A 25158-nucleotide genomic window follows, 5' to 3' on the forward strand; every position below is an offset into this window, starting at 1 on the left:
AGTGATTTGTAAGCTGTGCAATACAAGTCGGTACTAGGGTTGCAGCGGGATACTTGTTTCAAGTATATCATGATATGAAAGTTGATGGTTATCATACCATGCACATTTGCTTATCGAAAACTGGATGGAGAATTTCACTTTTTTTTTTCTTTTTTTTTAAGGGAGACTTTTTATACATATTTTCATTGAAAAAATGGTCATAAACATTTGTTCAACTGAAGAATCCCTTCCATTTTCATTCCTTTAAGGGACATTCTGACTGATTATAAAAATAATTGTGTAATACTGTGATATTTTGTGAGATGGTTATCGTGCTGTGAAAATCTCATACCATTGCAGTCAGTCCTAAAGATGGAAACACCACAAATCTCCACTCCCCTCATAAAAGCTAATTAAATTATATTAATAATTGAATTCCTTTTTAAAACCAAAATCAGCAGGCTTTTGTGTCACTCCATATTGTAGATGAAGAGGTATTTCACAGGATGAGTGAAATACTTTGACCTGCTGGTGGTGCTACAAAAAAGACAATGGCATCACCGAAGTCACTAATGTTCATCTTCTGGCCACCGGGGATATGTGCGCTTAATTCAATGACAATTGTTTTTGGAACATTTCAGTAAAGGCCTTAAAGAAGGTCTGTAGTACTAGAAAGATAGTTTTTTCATTGAACTAGGGTGTCTGTGCAGTATAAAAGACGCAAATACTTTCAAAACTGATGCTACATGATCAGAGAAAACAGAGAAAAATGGCTGTGGCGTTAATTTTTGCTCAAGAGGTGAAAAACCTACAACTAGGCTACCAGAATGCACTGCATCACACTAGACCAATAAATGCTCCTGCTGGTGGGTGATGTAACGCAAGCTTGTCTGTTTGACATAACAGCAGCTGTCTGGCAACAAACAATCTAATACACTGCCTGGCCAAAAAAAAAGTCGCCACCTGGATTTAACTAAGCAAATAGGTACGAGCCTCCTATTGGATAATTACTGCATGGGCGATTATCTTTCAGCTGGCAACAAGTTATTTAACCCCAACTGGTGCAATGAGTTGCTGCCTCATTTCCTAAACAACCATGTCGAAAGACACATCCCGTGGTCGTGGAAAAGATGTTAGTCTGTTTGAGAAGGGTCAAATCATTGGCATACATCAAGCAGAGAAAACATCTAAGGAGATTGCAGAAACTACTAAAATTGGGTTAAGAACTGTCCAACGCATTATTAAAAACTGAAAGGATAGTGGGGACCCATCGTCTTCGAGGAAGAAATGTGGCCGGAAAAAAATCCTCAATGATCGTGATCGGCGATCACCTAAACGTTTGGTGAGATCAAATCGAAGAAAAACAACAGTAGAACTCAGGGCTATGTTTAATAGTGAAAGTAAGAGCATTTCCACACGCACAATGCGAAGGGAACTCAAGGGATTGGGACTGAACAGCTGTGTAGCCTTAAGAAAACCACTAATCAGTGAGGCTAACCGGAAAAAAAGGCTTCAATTTGCTAGGGAGCATAAAGATTGGACTCTGGAGCAATGGAAGAAGGTCATGTGGTCTGATGAGTCCAGATTTACCCTGTTCCAGAGTGATGGGCGCATCAGGGTAAGAAGAGAGGCAGATGAAGTGATGCACCCATCATGCCTAGTGCCTACTGTACAAGCCTGTGGGGGCAGTGTTATGATCTGGGGTTGCTGCAGTTGGTCAGGTCTAGGTTCAGCAACAGTATGTGCTCAAAGAATGAGGTCAGCTGACTACCTGAATATACTGAATGACCAGGTTATTCCATCAATGGATTTTTTCTTCCCTGATGGCACGGGCATATTCCAAGATGACAATGCCAGGATTCATCGGGCTCAAATTGTGAAAGACTGGTTCAGGGAGCATGAGACATCATTTTCACACATGGATTGGCCACCACAGAGTCCAGACCTTAACCCCATTGAGAATCTTTGGGATGTGCTGGAGAAGGCTTTGCGCAGCGGTCAGACTCTACCATCATCAATGCAAGATCTTGGTGAAAAATTAATGCAACACTGGATGGAAATAAATCTTGTGACATTGCAGAAGCTTATCGAAACAATGCCACAGCGAATGCGTGCCGTAATCAAAGCTAAAGGCGGTCCAACAAAATAGTAGAGTGTATGACCTTTTTTTTGTGTGGTGACTTTTTTTTTGGCCAGGCAGTGTATTACAATTAAACAGCAAGTTAAAACGTTTCTGAAAACATTTCAGGCAAGAAATAGGCAATTCAGTGACATAATCTTGATTTATATTCGGTCAGCAATGCCGAGTTCTACCATTTGATTGGATTTCAGTCTGAGTTTGAGAAAGAAGGGGGAGAGTCTGTCTCTTGATCTGCTTCTACACACTCTGTGTCTGCGGCGGCAGTGGGTGGGTGGACAATAGGAACACGCAGGAGTACAGCCTGCAGTTCGATCAACAGCCCAGGAGAGCAAGCAAAACTCAATAACCCAGCCAGATAACAATGTTTTGCGTCATCCGGCAGTTTCACTGGGAGGGGAGCAGGGAGATTTAGGGACTGGTTTGATGGAGGACAGTTAACCATAGTTCATTTACACATACTACACACAGTGCTATGACACAAAGCTGGTTGAAAATTCATGTAGTATCCCTTTAAGTGTCAACCTACTGGTGGCACAAGAGGAAAAGTTAGGGAAACACAAAGTCATTAGGATTTATCCTCTGGGGACCATGAATGCCTGTACCACATTTTATTTAGTTGTTGAGATATTTTTGCCACATCAAGTTTGCTTGCTAAAAGATTTGCCATTAATTTATACCCCCTCTTATAAATATATGATGCTGATATTCAATAATTGCCATTAAAGTAAGATGTGACTCTGTACATGATTATTCACATTATAAGCAAATATCCCTTAAAATCTCACCCTTTTCACAAGGCCAAAGTCATTTGTTTCAGAATTTAGGTGAAATATTTGGCCTGATGATGCTTCTAGAGAAAAAGTCAAGGGGTAACCATAAATATGTGTACCCATTTACCCCTAGTATAAAATATGACATTTGATATCTATAACAGATGTACATGCATGAATGCACACAGAACACACTTTTAAATGGAATGATATACCATATTGTCCACATGGATGTCATCTGGCTTTCATTGAGATCAGATCTCAGCCTGGCCTAAAAGCAACCTGTACAGTTTGGACACATTCTTCAGATGACCAAAATTTGCCTCTTTCTGCTATCTCATGCTCCTTGTCAAGAATCTACAGACAGCTCCTTCCTTTGCAAAGTAAAATACATAAGCAGAGCCCATACGGCTGCATGTAATCCCTTTACCTGGGTTGTTCCATATTTGTTCAGTCCACAAGCTCTGTCTCTGTTCATTATGAGAGCCGTTTATAATGTGGGAAGAATCCAGATAATTAGGATGCTCATTAATACCATGTGCAAATGCAGATGAACCAGATATCATTATCCAGATAAGGTATCCATACACATCAAATATTAATATCAGGTGTAAATGTAGTATTGGATTTAACCTCTCAGGACAATGACTCTCGACAGCAAATTTCATGGAAAATGATTAGATCAGCGCCTAGAGAGTAGAAGGTCCACCCTATGGGGAGAATGCATGTCCTCAGTACACATCATTAGCTGCTAATAGTTTTTTAGACACCTTGTTGCGGACCAAACTGTCAGTTTACAAAAAAATATTGAGTTGTCTTGGCCCTGATCCTGATCCAAGTCCCCAAATATCTGCCAATACTGAGTCCAGTCTGATGCAAGTTCCAGCCATCCATCCATTTTCATCCACTTATCCAGGGCCGGGTCACGGGGGAAACAGGCCAAGCAAAGCACCCCAGATGCCCCGTCACCAGCAACACTTTGTAGCTCCTACTGGGGGACCCTAAGATGTTCCCAAGCCAGATGAGATATGTAGTCCCTCTAACATGCTCTAGGTCTACCCTGAGGCCTTCTACCAGCGGATGGTGTCCGGAACACCCTTAAAGGCCCTGACACACCAAGCCGATGGTTGGCTGTCGGCTGAGCGTCTGTCGCCCTAGTTTTTGTGGTGTGTCCTGCACTGTCGGCCCTTCAGCGTCGGCGGCTTTTCGGCCGATTGAGCATGTTGAATTGGCAGCGGAGCTAGTCGCTGAAAGAGATCACTCTGATTATCTGTTTAGGTTTTACTCCCTCACCCCTGTAGCGAGTTAATCTGCCTGTAGTGAAACCGGGGCTAACTGGTGCTTCCTCTTCAGGCTCCACTTCACTCAGCTGCCCGACAGATCCGCTGCCTCTCCCACTTTAAACTGAATAACAAACCGGGGCTAGCTGTGAGGCTAGCGGAGCATTAGCCGCAGCATGACCGGAGGGAAGCACATCCAGTTAGCCTCCAGTAGTCTCTGAGCTAGCCCCGGCTCGCCGTTTGGATCCAAGCCCTGGTTTGTTATTCAGGTTAAAGTGGGAAGAAGCAGCGGGTTTATCGGACAGCTGAGTGAAGCTGAGTGAAGTGGAGCCTGCGGAAGAAACACCAGGACCGTCTGAATGTAATAGTCCATGGAGGTGCTGCGGTGCTTGGCTGTCAGGATGTACCACTCTGTCACTCCGCTCTCTCTCACGCAGGCGCAGAACGTTCGTGCCACTTGGCCGTCGGATGTAGTCCGTGCAGTGTGTTTAAATGCAACTGACACAGGGTGATGTGAGGCAACGTAGACGATGCAACAGTTGGCTTTCGTCGCCGCTAGTTCTTTGATGTTGGTTTGGTGTGTCCGCACCTTAATGGAAGGCATCCATCCTGATCAGATGCCTGAAACACCTCAACAGACCCCTTTCAAGGTGAAGGAGCAGCTGCTCTACTCCCTCCCTCCCTCCCTCCCTCCAGATGTCTGTGCTCCCCAACCTATCTCTAAGGCTGAGCCCAGCCACCCTTCGATGGAAAACTTATTTCAGCTGCTTGTATCCACAGTCTCATCCTTTCGGTCAATACCCAGAGGTCATGACCATAGGTGAGGGTTGGGAGGTAGATGGACCAGTAAATTGAAAGCTTCGCCTTCAGGTGACGGCCCAACGCAGCACCTGCATCACTGCAGACATCGCACCAAACCGCCAATCTATCTCACGCTCTATTCAACACTCTGAGCACACAATGTGAATAAGATCCCGAGATACTTGAACATGGTAAATTGATAAGCTTAAATTACAACAATGATTTGTTATGAATGAAACGTTAACTGGAATAGAGTCACTCCTAATATTGATAGGATGTGATCAGCTAGAGAGAAGATGTAGCACTCAGCTTTTTTAGCCGATCCATCAAAATATGCCCTGATCAACCCTGTTAGCAATCCTTATAATCGGCTCGGACATCTTTTCCCAAAAAGATTAGAATTCTTCCTCTTGGGATCAGGAACATCTGACCCCAATTTCACAGAAATCTGGACAGTATCACTCAGCCTAACCACTAGTGGGGCAAAGAGACTGCCTTACATTCCCAGGACACATAGTGATGGAAAAAGGAGTTCATGAGTGGCAGCTGATGGCAAGACAGTTCACGACAGACATGGCCCAACACAAACATTAACACACAGAACTCTTAAAACTTGCAGGTTTTTCGATCTGAGACAATCTAAGGGAGGCTGAAAGGGAAATGTGGTGCAAAGTGTGTATACGTTTAAATGTCTTGAGACATGTGAGTATTTATGTTCAGAGCACAGAGCGCTGGGTCATACTGTGGAGAGAAATAATTCGCGGAGTAACAAACTCAACACATTTCTCTCAAACACAGACATGACATAAACACACCAGAGATGCAGTTGTCTGCTGTTCTGTGTTCATTTTCCTTGATGGTTTCCAGTCGACACAAGGTTTCACTGCTTCCATGTTTCTATATAGATACAGGGAGTAAAAGTAGGTCACCCCTGCGGAGAGGGGAGCGCAGGGTGAGGTGATTTGTAATGAATGATCTTAAGACAGACAGAATCCCCACAAGTCCCATCAGATTCATACATCAGATACTACTTCGATTTATTGTCACTACCTGGTTACATCTTTCACTCGCTCTCTTTCCTATATTTCAACTTCTGTGCTATTTCATGTTCATGTCTGTCTTAGATTCTCACTTTTACGCATGTGATTTTCTTTTCATTCATATTTGTATGAGCCTTGTTGGAGGGAGCCTGAGAACAAAGAATTCCATTGCCAGTGTCTGTGTCACTGGAAGTGCTGGGCACATGACAAATAAAGAATAAAGAACTTTGAATTCAAACCTCAGCCGGAGGTCAGCCTTGTGGTGTACTTGATTTTTGTCAACATGTATGCATAGACACACAACTGCAACATCAGTAGCATTGCTCCCAAAGGGGGACCGAGCTAGCTCCATTGCGTGTGATAACCTTGAACGTAAACAGAAGTGACGCACAACGGTGCTTAGCGTGCCTTTAATACTGAATTAAAGCCAAGTCCTTTCGAGTCTTCTGTCTCAAGTCTCAAGTCATGAATACAAAGTCAAAGTCAAGTCGAGTCTTTTATCAACGTTAGTCAAGCAAGTCTCAAGTCATCATATTTGCGACTCAAGTCTGACTCGAGTTAAGTCATGTGACTCGAGTCCCCCATCTCTGCTAGTTACCCTGTTAAAAATTGTTATAAGTAATGAAACTATTATAATTAGCCTACTTAATCAAAGCAATGTAACTTATTATATTTGATTACTTTTTGATTACTTTTCTAATAAATGCTTGGAACTGGGCAATAAAGCTGAAAAATGTCTATAGATATGTTATGCCAAAAGTCATTTTTGCATGGCAAAAACATACAAAGCTACACAATGAATTTTTTCTCGTAACTGTAACTGATTACAGTTACATTTATTTTGTAATTTCATATCATAACTGGTTACATGTTACTACTTACCCCCCAACACTGTTTACCACTTTACAATGTCGCCAGACAGCTCTTAGGACAGGGAGCTGCGGCTGTTATCTCAAAACCACCAGACTCCTTTGACCAAAACAGCAATTTGGTCAGGAGCACTTTAGTCAAAGAAAACTCTATTTCCAATTTCTTTATTTTGATTGGGCTGTTGTAGCTGGGATGTGAGCTGAGTCCTGCCAGAACTAATGCTCTGCTCAAGTTTTACTCTGTGCAACACAAAAGTTGCTGGTCTACCGCTGCCTCGATTAAGGTTAAGTGGTAAAAATATTTCAAATGCAGCATACACCTGAGGTGATCATAATTATTTCAGGTGGGTCTTTTAAAATACATTTTGCTGTGGCCCCATCAACAGCGGTACACTTTTTAGCTTCTGTGCCAGCAGATTGGGTTTATCAAAGACAAGAGCAAATCAACACAGTACAAAAAATAAGCACAGCGGAAACATCAGATAGGTCAGACCACCGTGATTAAGTATATATCTAAACATTACAGTTACAGCTGAACATGACAACAGAAATAAATGATTTTTACCAATTTCACATATCTTTGCAAATCAAATTAACTGTCAGTTATCTATACAGAGGTGATTATTCACATTTGTATCCACAGAACTGTCCACTGATCTTGTTTTTGTCAGCTGTAATTAATTATGCAGATTCAGCATTGCATTGATTCCAAGCCCTTACTGGCAGAAATCTTTTCATTTTAATCCAAACTACAATATTTTCCCTTAGCCTAACCAAGAAAAGGCTTTCTGACAAAAACCACTGCAGGCAAACTTCTCCCAACAGCAGTCAGAGATTCAGGTGTGTTATATTACTACAGGCTAATGTAGTCTCGAGCCTCTAGCCTTCAGCAGAGTTGAGCAGCAGGATACAGAGGTCTGGTAAGATTACTTTCTTTCTAACCCCACACAGGTTTTTTGTTTGTTTGTTTGTTTGTTTGTTTGGTTGGTTGGTTGGTTGGTTGGTTGTTTGTTTTCATGTACTTTTCAACCTTGAGACATCATACAGCTGCTTCTGGAGACACTACAGGGATTCATGCAGCTTTTTTCCACATATGCATCAGTACTCCACAACACCTGTAAGCAGACTCTGACGTGTAAATCATTAGAGTTCCCCTTTAACAGCAGCCCAGTCCAGATTACTCCTGTCTGTTAACTGAGACAAATACAGTCTGACTATCATCTGCAAGGTCCATATTATCATTAGATTTTAGTATTATGTATTTATATCAGTCTATATGCTGGTCAATAACTAACAATATTTTTTCAGTACAGGAATGCAAAAGATTAGCCTGCTTATTTGACTGAAACCATTTTTGTTTCACTTCTAAATCCAGTTCCTGTCAGCAGTTTCATATTTCTTTTAAGAGGGTTTATTTTGGCCAAACCAATCAGTAACAAGCGACTTCCCGCCAGCGTTATTTTCAGTTGACAGGAAAGCTGTGGAAATGTTTGTTTGGAGCAGTTAAGTTAACATTTTGCCGCTGATCAAAGAAATAAAAAGATTTGTGGGTTGTTTTCTCTGCAAGTCTGCTTACAACAACCTGTAAAACAGCACTGAGCTCATCCATGCTTGTTGCCATTTTTCTGGCTCTGGCACAAAAGGCTGACCTTCCCATTTGTAATCCCACCAACAAAACTCTGATGGTTCAGTTGTTTTCTCAGCTCGGGGGAGAAATTCTTCAACACAACACCAGAACTATTTGAAATGCTGAAAAAGTCAGAAATGTGGGCAGAAATTCAGAGGTCTGCAATCCATGCTTGACTTTAGATATGTCTGAGATCATTTGGAAACAGCCACCATTTCACAGTTGTTTAGCAGAGGGCACTGACAAGTTTATGTTTCAGCTGTAAAATGTCCCATGCCACATAATCACCATGATAGAGATATAGCCTAATATGTAACATTTCCATACTGAAATCTCTAAAACGATGGACCAATGTTATATATTTCATTGAGTTGTGTACTAACATTATCCCAAATGTCTCCTACAATGTTCAAACCTCTAGGAATCTGTAATTGTGTTTAAAAAAGGTGCCTTTTTATTTGGTCACCTGTCAATGGCATCACATCCTCTTAAGCCCTTCTAGTTGCTCTAACTTTAGAAGAAACACAGGAAACACTAGATGATATGTCACTGTGCATCATACGATTTCACAGAACTTTACTCAACAACAGTAATACCACATATTTTCTGCCAAAAAGCACTTTTTTCATTAACTGTATGCAATTTGCTACACAGTAATCAAGTAGAGACCTAATTCATTGATATGATATTTCAACATCAATCCAGCTTACTTCCACATATTGACTTTCTATTTTTTTTTTTTACTATTTAAAATGGCTAAAAAAAAATTCATTGTAGCGCTGCTCACAGCACAGTGATTTGAAGCTACGAGACAAGCTAAATGAGAAACTAACTTTACAACACATTCTTACTCCCCTCCAACCTTGACACATATCAACGTCTGGTTGATATATGACATGCAAAGTATCCTGGGTGTGTTGGTTGTTGACGTTCTGGAACGCCTTGTCAACTTCAGCCTGGTACATGCACTGGAAGTACTGGGTCTTCCATCTGTACAGGCAGCAACAGAAAGTTTCTAGATCTGGCGGGGAGTCACAGCAGTCTGGAATCAGCCCCTGCTCTGCGTAAGCTACCACCACAAATACAGTCTAATTCTTTGAAAGAGTGTTTAGCACACTCTTAAAGTTATTATTAGTATGACTGTTTTGGCCACGGATAACAGCGCTGGGCAACCCCATGATTGAACTAGCCAAGTATGTACAACTAGTCAACTAACCTCATGCTAATGGTAACTTAGCAATAACATTGCGGCTCTTTCATGATGATGTATGACATGATTTCTGCCTGAGTCATGTCAGATAGATTTTCATCAGCAATGGTGGTTGTTTATTAAAGAACACAACAATATCCATGATCCCACACTACTTCAAGGCTTCAACAAGTCCATCTCTTGTTTTGATTGTAAGCGTAAGGCAGAAATTAAAATTTGTGCATTTCAAAACATGTTTAGGTGATGCTTTTATACTACCAAACAAATACTGGCTGAAATATCAACATCAGACTCAGATGTGTCACATAACTGCTACTGTATAAAAAGCATTTTACCTGTCTGACTGCTGTTCATTCTACTGGTGTGAAAACTGACTCAGAAATCTGTAAAATCTGCAATAAACCCTGACTGTATCACGCTGCCTGTAACTGATCCACCAGCCCACACCTAAGGTGACTCTCAGAGCAAAGGGCAGAAGGGTTTAGTAAAGGAAACCCAGTCACGTTAACCATGGCCTTGGTTATGGTGTTGTTACACAACAGTATAACAGATCATTGATAAATAAAGAAGAAGCTGCCCCCCGGCAACCACAGTGTTAGCCTACAGTTTTGGAAATATTACAGAAAGATTACACAAGATTTCACAGGGAAGCAGCCTGAAAACAGAGGATCAGGTTACATAACCAGAAAGCTGCGATTGTCTAGTTTCATGAGAAAGTTGGTCATTTTTTGAACAGTGATGATTATCTCTGAGATAATTATAAGCCTATTGGAGGTGTCATTACACATTCTACATATATTCTTTTTTTGAGACATTTTCATATATTTCTATTACTTTTTATTCATTTGTTTTGCACACCCACACAATACAATAAATTACGTATTTAGTTAGGTTTATTTAACATATCGTTATTAATTTTATAGTTTCATTTGCTCATTGATTATTATGCAGCTACAGACGTCTTTGCCTTCTTTATACTTGTAAAGTTGAAAAGGAACATGGACCTACCGTTATATGTCACTCTGGGTTTGGTTAAGCACAAGACCAGGTGAAGATCCATCTCATCTGAGGACACAAACTTGGAGCACACAGGGCACTTGAAGCCTGGAAGAAAGAAAGGGAGCACACAAACAATGAATAAGAGGATAATACACTCAGTAGGTAGGTGGAAGGTAGAAAATGAGGGAAATGTCCTATTTCCTATCAGAGTTAAACTGAATCTCAGGCAATAAAGCGGCACACAGGGTTCTCAAGTTCTTTTCTTTTCCCTGCAGCACCATTTACTGTGGTGTTTTTGGACTGCATTTCCACTGATCGTTTGTCAGTTTGTCCAGTACTGCGAGGGTGACACTCCAGTTCTTCTTGTATTTATTGCAAACAAAGACACATCATTATCTGTGGATTTAACCCAAGACAGCCCTGCCAGAAACAACCTTTAAAAGCAGCTAACATCCTTGTAATCAATTATTGAGTTATATCAAACAGTGATAACAAGAAAACAGACATTAATTTAGCTTAGTACATCCTTTTTTATACCTCTGCGCCGGCAATGACCATGGCTGGATGCCACACCTTGAGAGAATACCGACAAATTTAGCACAGACGTACACTCGGACTCAATGAAGAACTGATTAGCTTTTGGTTGTCAAAATCTAAGGTCACTGTGACCTTGTCTGTGTCATTCTTGTGAACACAACATCGTATGAAAACCTTGAGAATTTTTTTTTTTCAAATTTGGCACAAACATCCACTTGGACTCATGAATGAACTGATCAGAATTTGGTAGTTAAAGGTGAAAGGTCAAGGCCATTGTGACCTTGTATATGTCTAATTCTCATGAACTCAATATGTCAAGATGGCTTTGAGGGAATTTCCTCAAATTTAGCACAAACGTCCACTTGGACTCAAGAATGAACTGATTTGGTGGTCGAAGGTCAAAGGTCAAGCTGACTCTGACCCCACAGTTTTTTTTTTGTTTCTTTTTTAATGCCTAATAGCATATAAAGATGAAGTGATGACATTTTACAACCAAAAGGTCAAACACTTTTTCAATGTCATAACTCAGGAACAGAAGGGGAGACATTTAGTCAGATACTGAATTGGTGACACTAATCTTGGGTGCCCACCTTGAAACTGTGCTGATTGTATAGATTCTCTATGCTGCTGTGTTGACGATGTATGTGAAGCATACATGTTTTTACAGACATAGATGTAAACTACAAGTACAACTTGCAACTTGACTGGTGCACAGAGACATACAACCACAAAGCAGTAGTTTGTTCATATAACTGAACTAGATGGCTCTCGGCTTGTGGTGCTCAAAGTGTCGAAAGAATACATTTGAAAAACTCAGCCGCAATGTCTCGTTCCAGAAGTCACAACCCGGTTACTAAAGATAATACACAGACCTTGTTGTGAGCAGTTTCACGGAGTAACCTTTTTGCATTCTACTGAATTACACCTGCCAACCGTATCACTGCACAGAAGGAAGCATGCATCTACTCATGGATGAGAGGCTAGTGCTCATGACAGCGCGAGATGTAAACATTAAGGGCGTCTTCCTCAGCTGACCAGTAACTTTAGCTAGCTCGGTGGTGCTGTGCGCACAAGCTCAGTTGGTAGGCTTTGCTATATTTTCACATTTTTAACAATGCAATTTAAAAGTTTTGATTTTTATTGATAACCTACATTTACCAACAACAAAAAGACTACATTTAGCACCAGAAAAATATGTAAGAAAAAAAAAAAAGTAAATTAAAAACAAAAAACAAATATTGAATACCAATTTTTCATAACGAATACCTACCCATAGAAACGAATATTCGAATATCCGAATATTTGGGTACAGCCCTCATAAATAGCACTAAAGGTAAGAGGAAAAGTATGTATTTTTGATTCTGGGGTGAACTGTACCTTTAAAGAAGCATTTCATATGAATTACCAGAGGGAGCCTGTGCATAGGAATACCACCAGCGTTCACAGCTAAACAGATGTTGCTTTCTGGCTATAGGGTCTTTCACTATTACATCAATCAGTGACAGTTTGTATAAGCAGACAAATTTGAACGAAAGGTCGCTGTTGATGATCCAAACATTATCTACCCTAAATGCTTCCAGCTACAGTGCTGGTTGTAATTATCCCTTTGTTTCGATTTCCATCACAACAATGCTGTCACAATCTGAGACACGACAGCTAATCCTGCAGTTTCCACTGACATCACCGCACCTTCATAGCAACCCTCATCCATCACCCATTAGCTGTTAGCATGCAGCTCTGCAGCAGGGGGCAGAATGTCGCGCATCACTGACAGGTGACGTGTGTACTGTATGATGTGTGTGGAGCTTTCTACAATGGTAAAATCTGTCCACATGCTGCGATTCTGATGGGATAAATAGATTAGCGCAGCCAGAAGCAGGCGATCCACTGCTTGTCTGACCTATTTAAGTGAATCACAACACACACAGGATGCCATCTCTCATGATCTCCTGGCCATCTGCTGACAATTAGGAGTGTGTAGTCTAGGTGTATTTATTTGAAAGAGGAATGGTGATGAATTCCAGCTCTGCACGACTCCACAAGTCATTCCGAAAAATGCTAAAAGCCAAAGCTGAGCACACCCTGTGAAGCCATGATGACTCATCCAGTAAACTGTATGGGATGTTCACTCTAGTAAATTAAATTGATGTGTGTGTCCTACTGCATGTCTATCTGAGGTCATACCGGCTCTTGGTTGCATTAAAACTCTGGCCTCTTTCAGTATTTATCTCCTAGAATCACTCACACAGTTTGGAATGTGTAAACATAAATGAAAAAAAGAAGTATTATTTATAACCGTGGAGCAATGTATATTTTTCAGTTTCCACTTATTTTTATGGCCCAGAAGCAAACTCTGCGGCTGTGGTGGGATTCATATCCACAGTATTAATAAAAAAATAGTGAATTGAGACAACAGGGTAGCATGATCTGAGATATCTGCTGCCTTGAGGCTTAAATGTTTAAAATTGTATATTTACAAAAGGAAGGAAAGGTGGGAATGTTGATCTTGATGAGGCAAGAGAAAATCCTTTACAAGTTCTTTTCTCTTCATGCAAACAAACAAAACACACCTAATCTGATGAAGATCATCATCATCATCATCATCATCATTCTGCTCTGATGAAAGCATGGGGACAAAGAGACCCTTTCACTTGCTTAGAGTGAAGAGCACATCCTCTCTTACCATTTTGGGTTTCAGTAAGAAGAGGAAGAACAAAGAGGAAGAGCCAAAAGTATGACACTGTTCTCATAAGAAAAGCTCAGACGGCCAGTTTAGAAGGTTTTTGTGGTTTCATTTCAAATACTTCTTCATTTGGCAGAAAACAAGGTTAATTTCCTTTAGTTTCTGTAAACATGGGATTTTAGAGTCAACAAAATTGTGTTTAACAGCATTGATATGCAGCACATCTCATGTCCCACTGCTGTTTTGTTACACATGCAGTTTCCTTATAGTGGTGGAGAGGCTTGCGGCTTGTCATAGGCCTTACCTGCTCGGCTGGTGGAAGCTTGGTTTGGTCTCAGATAAAAGAGAGAACAATGGCCCCCACAATGGCGAATGGCTTAGCATGATCAACAACATATTTGTTGGTGATTTCTTCTACTTGCTTCCTCAATCTTGTCTTTAAATATTTCACTCTACGGTATCATTAAGGCTGAATCCTTACCATAGCGGTACATGTTCGCCCTGGGTCCTTTTCTACATGTTATCCCCTCTCTCCCCTACCTTTCCTGCCTCTCTGCCTCACTATCAAAAGAAAGCAGAAATGCCCCCCTCCCCACAAAATCTTTGATGCAGGGTGACCATTGATCCACCCAGCTCAATCTTGGAAAGGGTGCGTAAAGCATCATTGTCTGATAGAAAAGATTTGCACAAACTTTGATCTGGATTTAAGTCTAGGGAAATCTTTTGTATCAGTATTGTCTGAAAAGAAAAAATACATACATACATTCTGTTTGCTGGTGTGTTTTTGAAGAAGCTGGATGAGGAAGTGATTGGTTTAGATGTATCACAGACCAATCGTCAACAAGAGGATGCATGCAGTTGGGGTTGCTGCAGCTGTGGTTTGTCGCATTTGGAGAGACTTGTAATTGTAGAGGTTTGCTGATGTGTGTACAATATTGAGATGAAGAGCTGAGCAAGAACCATGCACTGGGTCTTTGGGCATTGGGCATGGTACTAACAATACCACCAGGTAAAAACTTAAGTTAGAGGGACTAACTAGAATTATCACCTTGTGGGTGTATGCCTTCGCCAACCAGTCACTTTGCAGTTTACATTCATGTCTGTCCAGATTCATATGTAACCATGGCAGCTGACAGTACTTCAAATATGGATGTTGCTGTGGATCCTTCACACAGAGCTTCAACCAGGCAGCACAGAAGACCTACAAAATCACCACAGTTTCAAGGTGGACACCAAAGATTACACCACCAATTCAGTATCTGACCAAATTGAAAGAAATTCCTTCAAGGCATTCCAGATATATAATATTCAAGAGAAAGAGACGGACACGGAAGTCTAATCAATTCATCCCTGAGTCCAGATGGACATTTGTGCCAAATTTGAGGTTATTTCCTCAAGGCGTTCTTGAGATATCACGTTCACAAAAATGGGATGGATGAAAGGACAACCCTAAAACATAATGCCTCCAGCAACCGCTGAGGCATAAAAAGAGCTGCCTGGCAAGTAGCATGCCTTCAGCTGATTCTCATCACTCAAGAGAACTCTCAAAGAAATGTATCCAAACCCTGATAAAAAGCCTGCTGGAAGCCAGGGATGCAAATGAGAATCTACTAGGGCCAAAAACTATGCTTGAGTCAGAATCAGTTTTATGAGAGACACCTGAAGCAAAACAAGTTCTCAGCACAATAACCAAATATCACCTTGATATCCTGGGAATAAGTGACTGTCTGTGGACTGGCTCTGACGTCAAGAAATTAGTAATGGAGCTGCTTTCCTTGGGCTCCTTTAGAGAAAAGAAAATCGAGGGGAACAGAAATGACCTGGCATACAACTGTGCCCAACTGAAGTTGGCTTGAGGCTCAACATCTTGCCAGGGATGGGGATCGATGGAAGGAGCTTACAATGGCCTTATTGCCACAGGGGACAAAGAGAATTAAGTAAGTTACCTCAACATTAGGCCAAATAAATAGTAAGTATAGTGTTCCCTCGAAAGAAAGGCACTGCGGCAGTTTGTAACAAGTTTCGTACCTTGTATCAAACCTCATTGTAAACATACAGTGTGTAGAGATTAATGCATTGTCTGCTAGTCTGTTGTGTAATAATGTATGCTGCCCCATTCATAATGATTGGTTGTACAAATAATGTAGTCACACCTTCATTGATTTGGTTAAGTAAAAATATTTGGGAGGATGTGTCTGGTTTCCAAAAGACTTAAACTGATGGAAATCCAACAAATCTAACATGGAATACATGGAAGGTCCCAGAGGTGAATCTGTAGTTGCACTCTGTTCCACAGTGTACATAAAGAATACTCCCGTGAAGAAAGCTGCAGACTGCACCAAACATCCTGATTCTAAGCTGCAGTGTGGGAGATTGACTGACTACTACTAAAATGTCTAAATGTAATGTCCCTGGGACAGTCGGTGTAGGTAGGAAATACCTACCCATTGCAGAAGGCGGAGGTAGTCTCTACACATCATTCAAAAAAGGAAACTGGAAGACCGACAGGACCGATACATGATGCTAGCTAGCCAGTAAGCACTTAAACAGCACAACCCAATGTTGAAGAAACAAATGATATTTACTGTGTGCTTGTAAACAATAACACAAACAGTTACAAACTGTTTCTGTTTAAAGAGCTCAGTGGCCGAAACAAATAATGTTACCTAATACAACAAGTTTGTTCCCTCTGATGCTCTCTTGACTTCAGCCGTTTGTTTGCATTCCTCATTTCTGTTTTTCTTCTTGTGCCCAGCGCTTTACTGCCAGTTAGGGCTATTTCTCTCACCAACAGGCTACGCTGTCGATACACCAATCATCCAAATAGCCACTGACAAGGGCCTATAAGCCCCAGCAGTGCACACACACCGCAAAAACTAGGGCTACAGACGCTCACTGACGGGCTGACATTGAATGACTGGCGACAATCTTCCTGGTGTGTCAGGCCCTTAGAGGTCACACAGAAAACTAAAAGCAGGGTGAATTTTATAAATCAGGCACTTTTCCTGTTATATATTTGTACATGGTAGCACAGACTGCTGATGATTCTTTCTTTTACTGGCAAAGTTACAAAATATGATACTGTCAAGCCGATCATCTCCTGGTTAATAACAGTCATAGTCTCTCTTCTCACATCCCACACCCAAGTATGACAGTTGCTGGCAATGAACAGTCAATTCCATCTTTGGAAAGAACACTCACTTAAGGTCCAAATGAATTAGATCCTGGATAATGATGAAAGAGACGTGGTTTTGCCATATGACAGCTGGGACTAGTTCAACTGCTACTGCTGCAAAAAATGTCCTTTGACAGTAACAATCAATGTTGATGAATAAAATAAATGAGGTCACCAGCCACTGGCGGGTTGCTGAAATAGCCTGACTCACCACAGACTCTCATCACTACAACACATAAGTTGATTGATTATTTTTTGTTTTGCATCAACTCTGCAAACTGGTGGCGTACTGCAACATATGAGCGACAGTAACTGTATTACAATTCTCTGATTGACCCTCACTGTCCACTGTTGCTACAGTTACACCCACCTTATCGCCTTATCCCTTAGGAGGTAAAGCAAATTTCAAGCTAACTGCAAAGAGAGTCTGCAATAATGTAGCAGCACATTACCAGAGTAGGTCAACCTACAAGGTAAAATAGAGAGCATGGTGAAAGTATGGTTGAAAGAAAACTTACTGAGAAGTTTCACAGTTAAGGGGATGAGAAAAAAAATTGTATTTTCTATTACAGCCAATACAATGAGCTGCAGTAATTTTAATGACATCGTATCTCATGCAGTGTTACGGCCAGTTGGAAAAACATTTTAGCCAGAATAGACCACAAAGTTGCAACTTTAGACTTTAGACAGTGAGCAGGAATAATGTTAACATTGTATCTAGTCCCTTAGGATGCTAATATAGGCACATAAAATAGCTGAGGCTGATGGGAAAGTATTTGACCAACAAAAACATAGTGCTCATGACAGCACTTGATGAAAGGTCATGGGATTAGAGTTTTTAAAATGCATCCTGAGGGGGACATCAATGTCTGTTTCAAATGTAACACTAATCCATTAATATTTGTTAAGCTATTTCATAAAAACCCAAACTGTCAACATCATGGTGGCGCTAAAGGAAGTGTCAAAGGATCACCAAAGTCACTAGGAATAATCCTCTAGGGATCTTGAATAGCAAATGTCATGTCAATTTATCCATCAGTTGTTATATCAGTCTGGACCAAAGTCTTAGACAGACTAACAGACAGATATCCCTTGAGCCATCCCACGAGCATGGCTTAAAATCCATACAAGATGGTCTACCTGTCATAGATTCAGCCTACTGTTGATAGCTGGTGTAATTGTTCCGTCCAAGCCAAGCGGAAATCCCAGGGGTCGACCAAGGACATGCTGAGGAGACTACTGTACATCACACAGCTGGCCTGGGAGTGCCTGGGAATCCCTAGCTTGTGGATAGAAGGGCTGAACTGGCTTAACTGTTCACCCCAACTGCCTCCAAAATCCCCACTAAGTTGGAAAAAAATCTCTTTGACACAATGTCAACAACAATAACAGGGCTCAACAGTAACTTATAGAAGTGGTTGCTGGGCTGGCAACAAAGCATCAGCTTTTGGTCAAAAATCAAAAATATGGTTGCCATTTTTAGTCACCTTATATTTTGGGTCATTACGATACTATGCAGTTATACATCAGCTTAACAATGAAAATGTGTCTAACTGATTGAGAATATTTAAAAGCTTTTTTACGGTAGGCAATAAAGTTTACACAAGACTTTTTTTTTGTCGGCCAATAAGGTTGTTAATAATCCCCCTTTACAGAACAAGTAACAGATGAATATTTTAAATAGACATATAATTGGCTACATTTGAACAGTAATAAAGTACAAAAAAAAAAAAAAACACAAATGCTATGATCCTCTTTGCATTCGAAGCCCGTCTAATGAAATAACTTTAAAAAAAAGTAGCGGTCTACTGAACAGAATGACTAATCAGAGAAGATGAGTAGCAGAGGCATAGGAGGAAAAAGACTCAGTAAAGGAGTAAAGGATGCTAAGTGTCACTATAAACTCCTCCATGATAACATCTGTGGGGCTCCTCGTGGTGTGTTGAAGGTCTTTCTGAAGAACATGATCCACAATGCTGTCAGCTATGCCGAGCACACTGTGATCGGCTTGGATGTGAGCACTCCTACGGCTTCGGTGGACACCAGTCAATAAATCCGTCCGTTACTAAAATCCTAAAATCTGGTCTGCAAAATAGAAGTTTACATTTTAGTTGTCTTTAGGGCTGCAACTAACGATTATTTTCATTGTTGACTAATCATTTTATCAAAAAGTGTGTTAAAATGTTGAAAAATGTCGGTCTGTCTCTCCCAAACCCCAAGATTATTTCATCTAATGTCTTGTTTCGTACTCACGCTAAAGGGTTTTAGTTCACCGTCATGGGAGAGTGTGTAAAGCTGCCAATATTTGAACGTAAGAAGTTGCAATAAGAGTATTTTGGGGTACTTTTATAGTACTTTTCTATGAAAAATGATTCAAAACCAATTAGTCGACTACTAAAATAGTCACCGATTATTTTAATAGTCGATTAGTCATTGATTAGTTGACTAATTGTTGCAGTCCTAGTTGTCTTGGCAACATATCTTATAGGTCACAACATATTATCCTATTAATATGCTGTAAATGTTTAACTTATTTGTAATATTTCCCAGTGGACATTTTGGCTGTTGATATTCATCTGCTGGACAACTGCACGTGATACCAGCAACAAGCCAACACACACCGGCTGACGCTAGTAGGATAATTGAACAACGTTCTTTATGTTTTCTCCAGACTGTAAAAAATAATGGATGTAACAACCGTGACATCACCCATTGGTTTGTGAACTCCTATTTTAAAGCGAGGCATTTTACCTGTAACCTTATTGGTGTTTTGGATCCAGAAGTGGCTGTATTTGGATGAGAGGTTGGAGCTGTGGAGGAGCAAGGGGTGAATCGCACTGAGAAGCCAAGGACAGTATTGGCAAGCAGCCTGTCATTCACAGCAGCCTGCCCTTGCCCTAATTTTAAGCCTTGATAAAATGTTAACGGCATCCCCCATACAGTTGTCATGAATGTTGAAATTGGCTATAGAGACCAAAACCGTTTTTCGTACCAGGTTGGAAACATGTTTATTTCTGCTGTAAACTTGGGCAATTCAGCATTGGTATCTATGGGGACTGACTTGCTTTTTTCATTTTTCAGCGCTTGGAATTGCTGCTTGGTTTTATCTGATACTCTGCAGAATCTGAATCTTAAGTGCAACTTCCTGTGCTTCACCATTGTCTCTAAAATAGAAGCCTGTGCAGCAAGTGCAGCAAATGCAGCAATGCAGCTGTAGCTGTGTCATGTTCAGCAATGTATAGCGGTGTAACAGCAATATCTGAATATCTAAATATAACTAATGCAACAAATATTAACTATTTATTTATGTTGGGGTGTAAGTTTTGCAGTTTGCTGTCCCCATTTTTTATGTGTTAATAAACCCTAACCCCAAAAACAACCTGCCAATCTTTACTTTTGAGCCCTGAATTAAAAATGGTTTAAACTTCTGTTTGTCCTGATCTGGACTAAAACTATCATTGCACAGACCTTTTGTATGTCCTCATTCATAGAACAATTAGGCCTTAGTGTTAATTTCCATTACTCTTGAACAATAACAACAGACAACAGGAATCTTGATGAGCATGAAATCAAAGCCAAGAGCAGTTTAAATGTATTCTACACACAGCTTAGTACTTGCCAGAATTCTTTTTACTTTAGGAAACCACAGATCAGTCACTGGAATGATCCTTAAGTCAATTCTTCACCCCTCTCTGTGCTGACAAAGACAAATGTGCCACACACACTTAAAGTTCACCTGAAAAAGCTGCAAGCAAGCCAGCAGCTACTTGGCCACAGCTTAAAAACTTCACACAATGTTAACCAGAATTCTTTACAGTTCTGACTCTATAAGCACCACATCACTGCCCCCCATTCAATCTGCTGTTTGGAGAGCATCCCAGGGTGCCATGTTCATTATCTAGTGTGCTTAACTCAGCTCTGCTCCACCTGAATCAGCACATACTGGACACCATGCTATAAATGGGATTTATGAAACATCATTTTATCGATCTTGTTCTCTGATCATCGACAAGCCTGGCTACACCCCACCACGCAACACAGGCACTTATAATCACTTTATTTCCCACTTTACTTTTTCCAAAGGCAGGCAAATTCTCAAGTTGAAAATTGCCTGGGATGAAAGGAGTTGGGAAGGTCTTTCAGAGGGCAGACATCAATCAGGACCGACCAAATCACCTCCTCTCTTTCTCCTCCTGCAGTGCTCCTCTCTGCCATGTGTGCTGACAGTTTGGAAATGAGGGCAGCATTCAGATTCTTCACTAAAGAGAGAGCTAAGGTTCTTGTCCAGGAAAAACAGAGTCACTCACAAAGACGGACAAAATATTATTAACACCATGAATAATTTTCGGCTGTTCCGATAAATTATTCTTTTGGTTTTCTGCCCAATTTTGATGCACATTTTATTCTCTGATCCACCAGTTCAAACCAAATGTGTGGTTTTCCTGTGAAATAAGCCTTTGCACTGTATAGGGTTGGATTCTGAAAGTGAACAAGAGGTTCAGGTAGCAGGTTTCTCCCTTTTGTCAAAGCTGACTTTTGGTTTGGTTTGGTTAGGTTGAACACCAGCTGCGGGTGGTATCAGCTGTAGGTAGGTAACATGTGGAGCTCTATTGTCAGAGCAGAGTAGGGATGTCACAAAAACTAACACTTACTAAGTTGATCCTAAAATTAAAACGCGAAAATACTCGTTCTTCTCATGTACTCTAGGTACCACGGATGCAATTCTTCAGACCTGACAGGGCAGCATACACACCTACAACTGTTCTAGTCTGCCGTTAAATGCCAATAGGAGAAGAAGAACCTATACAGAAGAACAACAACATGTGACAGATGGTTGCAGGTGCAGCTGCAGAAACAAAAGTGATTTTTTTCTGGGGCTAGCATATTTTGGTAAATCTCTGTAATGGGCGTGCCGCATGTTTACACCACAGAATGTTAAAATAACGGACATAGCTACCATGATGTCACCCACTGGTTTGTGGTATCCTGTTTGAAAGCCTCAGGGTCGGCATTTTGGCTGCTGCCATCTTGTTTTTTTGGCACTGTGGAGGAGCGAGGGGTGGATCTGACTGAGAAGCCGAGGACATTATCAGCGGACAGCCTGCCAATCAAAGTGGCTACCATTAATTGTGTGTAAGTTTAAGCCTCAATGAAATGTAGATGAGTAAAATGTAATGTTGAGTTATATAAAAATGGAGGCAGTCTCAAGTGGCCATTCAGTGAACTGCAGATTTTAGCACTTCTGTGTTGGCTTCATTTTTCAGCCCTGGAGATTGCTGCTTGGTTTACACTATGCTGCGAACACCAGCACAAGACATGGAAGTCATATGCCCCAACAATAATCAGCTGACATGATTGTTTTTTAATCGGTGATACACCAATCACAGCCCCTTCCCACACAAGGTGCAACATTTAAATTAGCTTCCTCCTCAATGAAACCTGTTAGACCAAAATGCTGCAACACACTGCTGCTGGCAAAACTTTACATCTACCATCTCAACCACCACCTTTCTTACTCGGACTCCTAACATGGCTCGAAGTCTTGCTTGGGCCAACTCTTGTATACACTTGCGGTTATCTGCATTGTGGTCCCTGTTTTGGCATAGCATGCTACTTGTCTAAACCAGAGAGCACCTCAAAAGCGGAGCCCTCAGCGCCAAACATAACTGTATTTCCATTTGTCGGAATAAATGGTTAAAGCTATGACGAGAGTGTTCCTGACTGAAATAAAGATGAAAATTTTCTGGCAGAACGTCTTCACCTGCGACTTTGGTGATTTTATCAACAAGAGCAAACTTAGTACTTAGAGCAAATGGGCAGCAGTAATGCAATAATGCGCACAATATTAACAAGCCATTTTAATAACCAGTAGATGTAATCATAACTCTAGTTACTTAGAAATATCTGAGGCTGAGTCTAAATAGATTTGATAACGGATTCACAATGATTTGCAGTCAATCAGTGGATTCCATACTGGATTCAGATTTGATAAGATGCTGTTGATCCCCATCCTTTGGTCTGTGTCAGAGAACTAGACAGAAATCTGGGAGGCAGCAGAGTGGAGTCGATGCAGGAGACAACTGAGGGTCATCCTATTGATAGCTGAGCTGAGAAAAAGTTTCCCTTTTGATGCATGTATAATTCATATTATCCTCACCTGCACTCCAAGGGACTTGCAGAGGGTAAAAGAGGGAAGTGGAATGATAAAAGAATAGGAGGGAGGGGGAGCTGGGGCCAGGCCAGCAACAAGAGGAGTATAAATAAATGTGCTCTCAGTTTCTAGGAAAATGGGTTAATGATGATAGGCCTGCCTCCTGTCAAGCTAATGCAACACTGCCTTCAACCTATGTCTCTCCCTTAGTAAATATTAGCATCACACAAACACATAGCACCAGGAGGCCGCGGCGATAAGACCAAAATATCCCAATCAGGGCCAGGTAAGGTGATCTTTGAGAAAGTCTCAAAACGACCAAAACAGCAATCACAATAACAACATTTGAAATTTTGCTAAAAAACAGGAAAAAAAGGTAGGGCTAGTGTATTGCATTACATCATATTGTGAAGGTGTACACTTCTTATTGTAACCCTGGGAGCATATTTGGGACAATACAAGGTATTGCGACATTTCAGAATCAATCAATTCCTGTAGATACAGTATTTAAGGTAAAGTTAAAGTTAAGGATTTCATGAAACTGTCAACATTTCGGTAAAAAAGCTCATATGATTTCTTATCACCACGGTAACTTACGCTGAACAGCTAAACTGCACTGCAGCAGGTTATGTTCAGTGTATTGGATCACAGCCTGTCAACATCCCAACCTCTGACCAATCGGATCATTGAAGAAAAAAGTATGCAAAAGTTAAGAGTCTCAGGTAAAAAAAAGAGTGGCCTATATATTGTTATAGGTCAGTAGTAATAGTGGGTCATTTCATTGTTGCGGGGCTCTATTTCCACTGGTTTTAAAACTGAGCTTCTGACAAACAGAGAGATAGTTTACACACTAAACACATGATTTTAAAAGGATTTTAACCTGTGCAAATTTTTTTTAAACCTTCAATGAAAGCTGACAGTGTTGCCAATTTTATACTCTGATTCCATCACTGCAGCTCAAAATAACATGAGACACCTGTGTGATGAGAACTAGGAAAAAAAGATAATATTTTATAAGAAAAATAATCCACACACTGTTAACTGGCTCCTGTTATTATCAATGCAACATTTGGGTCATTCAGACCTCATCAGTCAATACCAAATAGGCGACGTTTCCACCCTTTACTTTGGTAGTGGAACTGGTCTGGCGTTACGTTAAAGTGTTTTACGTGACATATTCAGGGTAGATTCGTCATTATCCGACTAAATAGCAAACAATACTCTGCTAATGTCACATTTAGCCTAGTTATACCTACACATATTTAAGTCTCGGCCAAAGGTGAAATTTTGGATAGTGTTATCAAAGTTTCTACATTTTCTGTTATAAGATTACAGAGAACTTTATGTCCCATGCCACTGACATTTTACTATCTCGCACTCACAGACACTTTCAGTATGGTTTTCTGTCATATGATAAGAACTAACCTACATCATTCATGGTTCTGATGATGTCTCTTTCACATGAAGACTCGTGGCTGGATAGGAAAACCCAGAGTTGACTGAACTGGTTGATAACCAGCTTCATAGTGCCGGTTATCAAGATGGCCAGTGGTAGGGTTAGTCAAGTCAGATAATGAAATATATCCTGGGTAAGTTGAGCTGGCTTAATAGTGCAGGCCTGAGCTTACCACAACACTTTATCTTTACATAGCAAATTGTGATTTGCTGGTATATTAATGATCTGAAGGTTGCATACAAAACCTTAAAGTTCTTAGATGATACAGTCATCCTTGGTCTGATACACAGAGACAGAGGTTCAACAGTTAAGACACTCTGAAACAAAGAGATGTGTGCAGTAATAACCATCTTGTGTCGAATGTGAAGAAGATCAAGAAGATGGTGTTCGACCCCGGGGCAGTGGGTGATCTTAGTTCCAAAGGTTATCGTCAATGAATGT

The 25158-nt window shown here is 40.7% G+C and overlaps 1 protein-coding gene across 10 annotated transcripts in view; it reads right to left on the reverse strand.

The window, feature by feature from the left end:
• Positions 1–25158, reverse strand: part of znrf2b (zinc and ring finger 2b) — a 64039-nt gene that overhangs the window by 16584 nt on the left and 22297 nt on the right. For all 10 annotated transcript variants that reach the window (XR_013492236.1, XR_013492230.1, XR_013492238.1 and 7 more), the window contains exon 2: positions 10725–10820. Coding sequence is in view for 1 of the 10 variants with exons in the window: in XM_033641093.2 (XP_033496984.1) it covers positions 10725–10820 (96 nt within the window). In the remaining 9 variants the exon portion in view is untranslated. The remainder of the gene's footprint in view (positions 1–10724; positions 10821–25158) is intronic.

Source organism: Epinephelus lanceolatus, chromosome 10, assembly GCF_041903045.1.
Source record: "Epinephelus lanceolatus isolate andai-2023 chromosome 10, ASM4190304v1, whole genome shotgun sequence".
Classification (NCBI taxonomy): Eukaryota; Metazoa; Chordata; class Actinopteri; order Perciformes; family Serranidae; genus Epinephelus; species Epinephelus lanceolatus.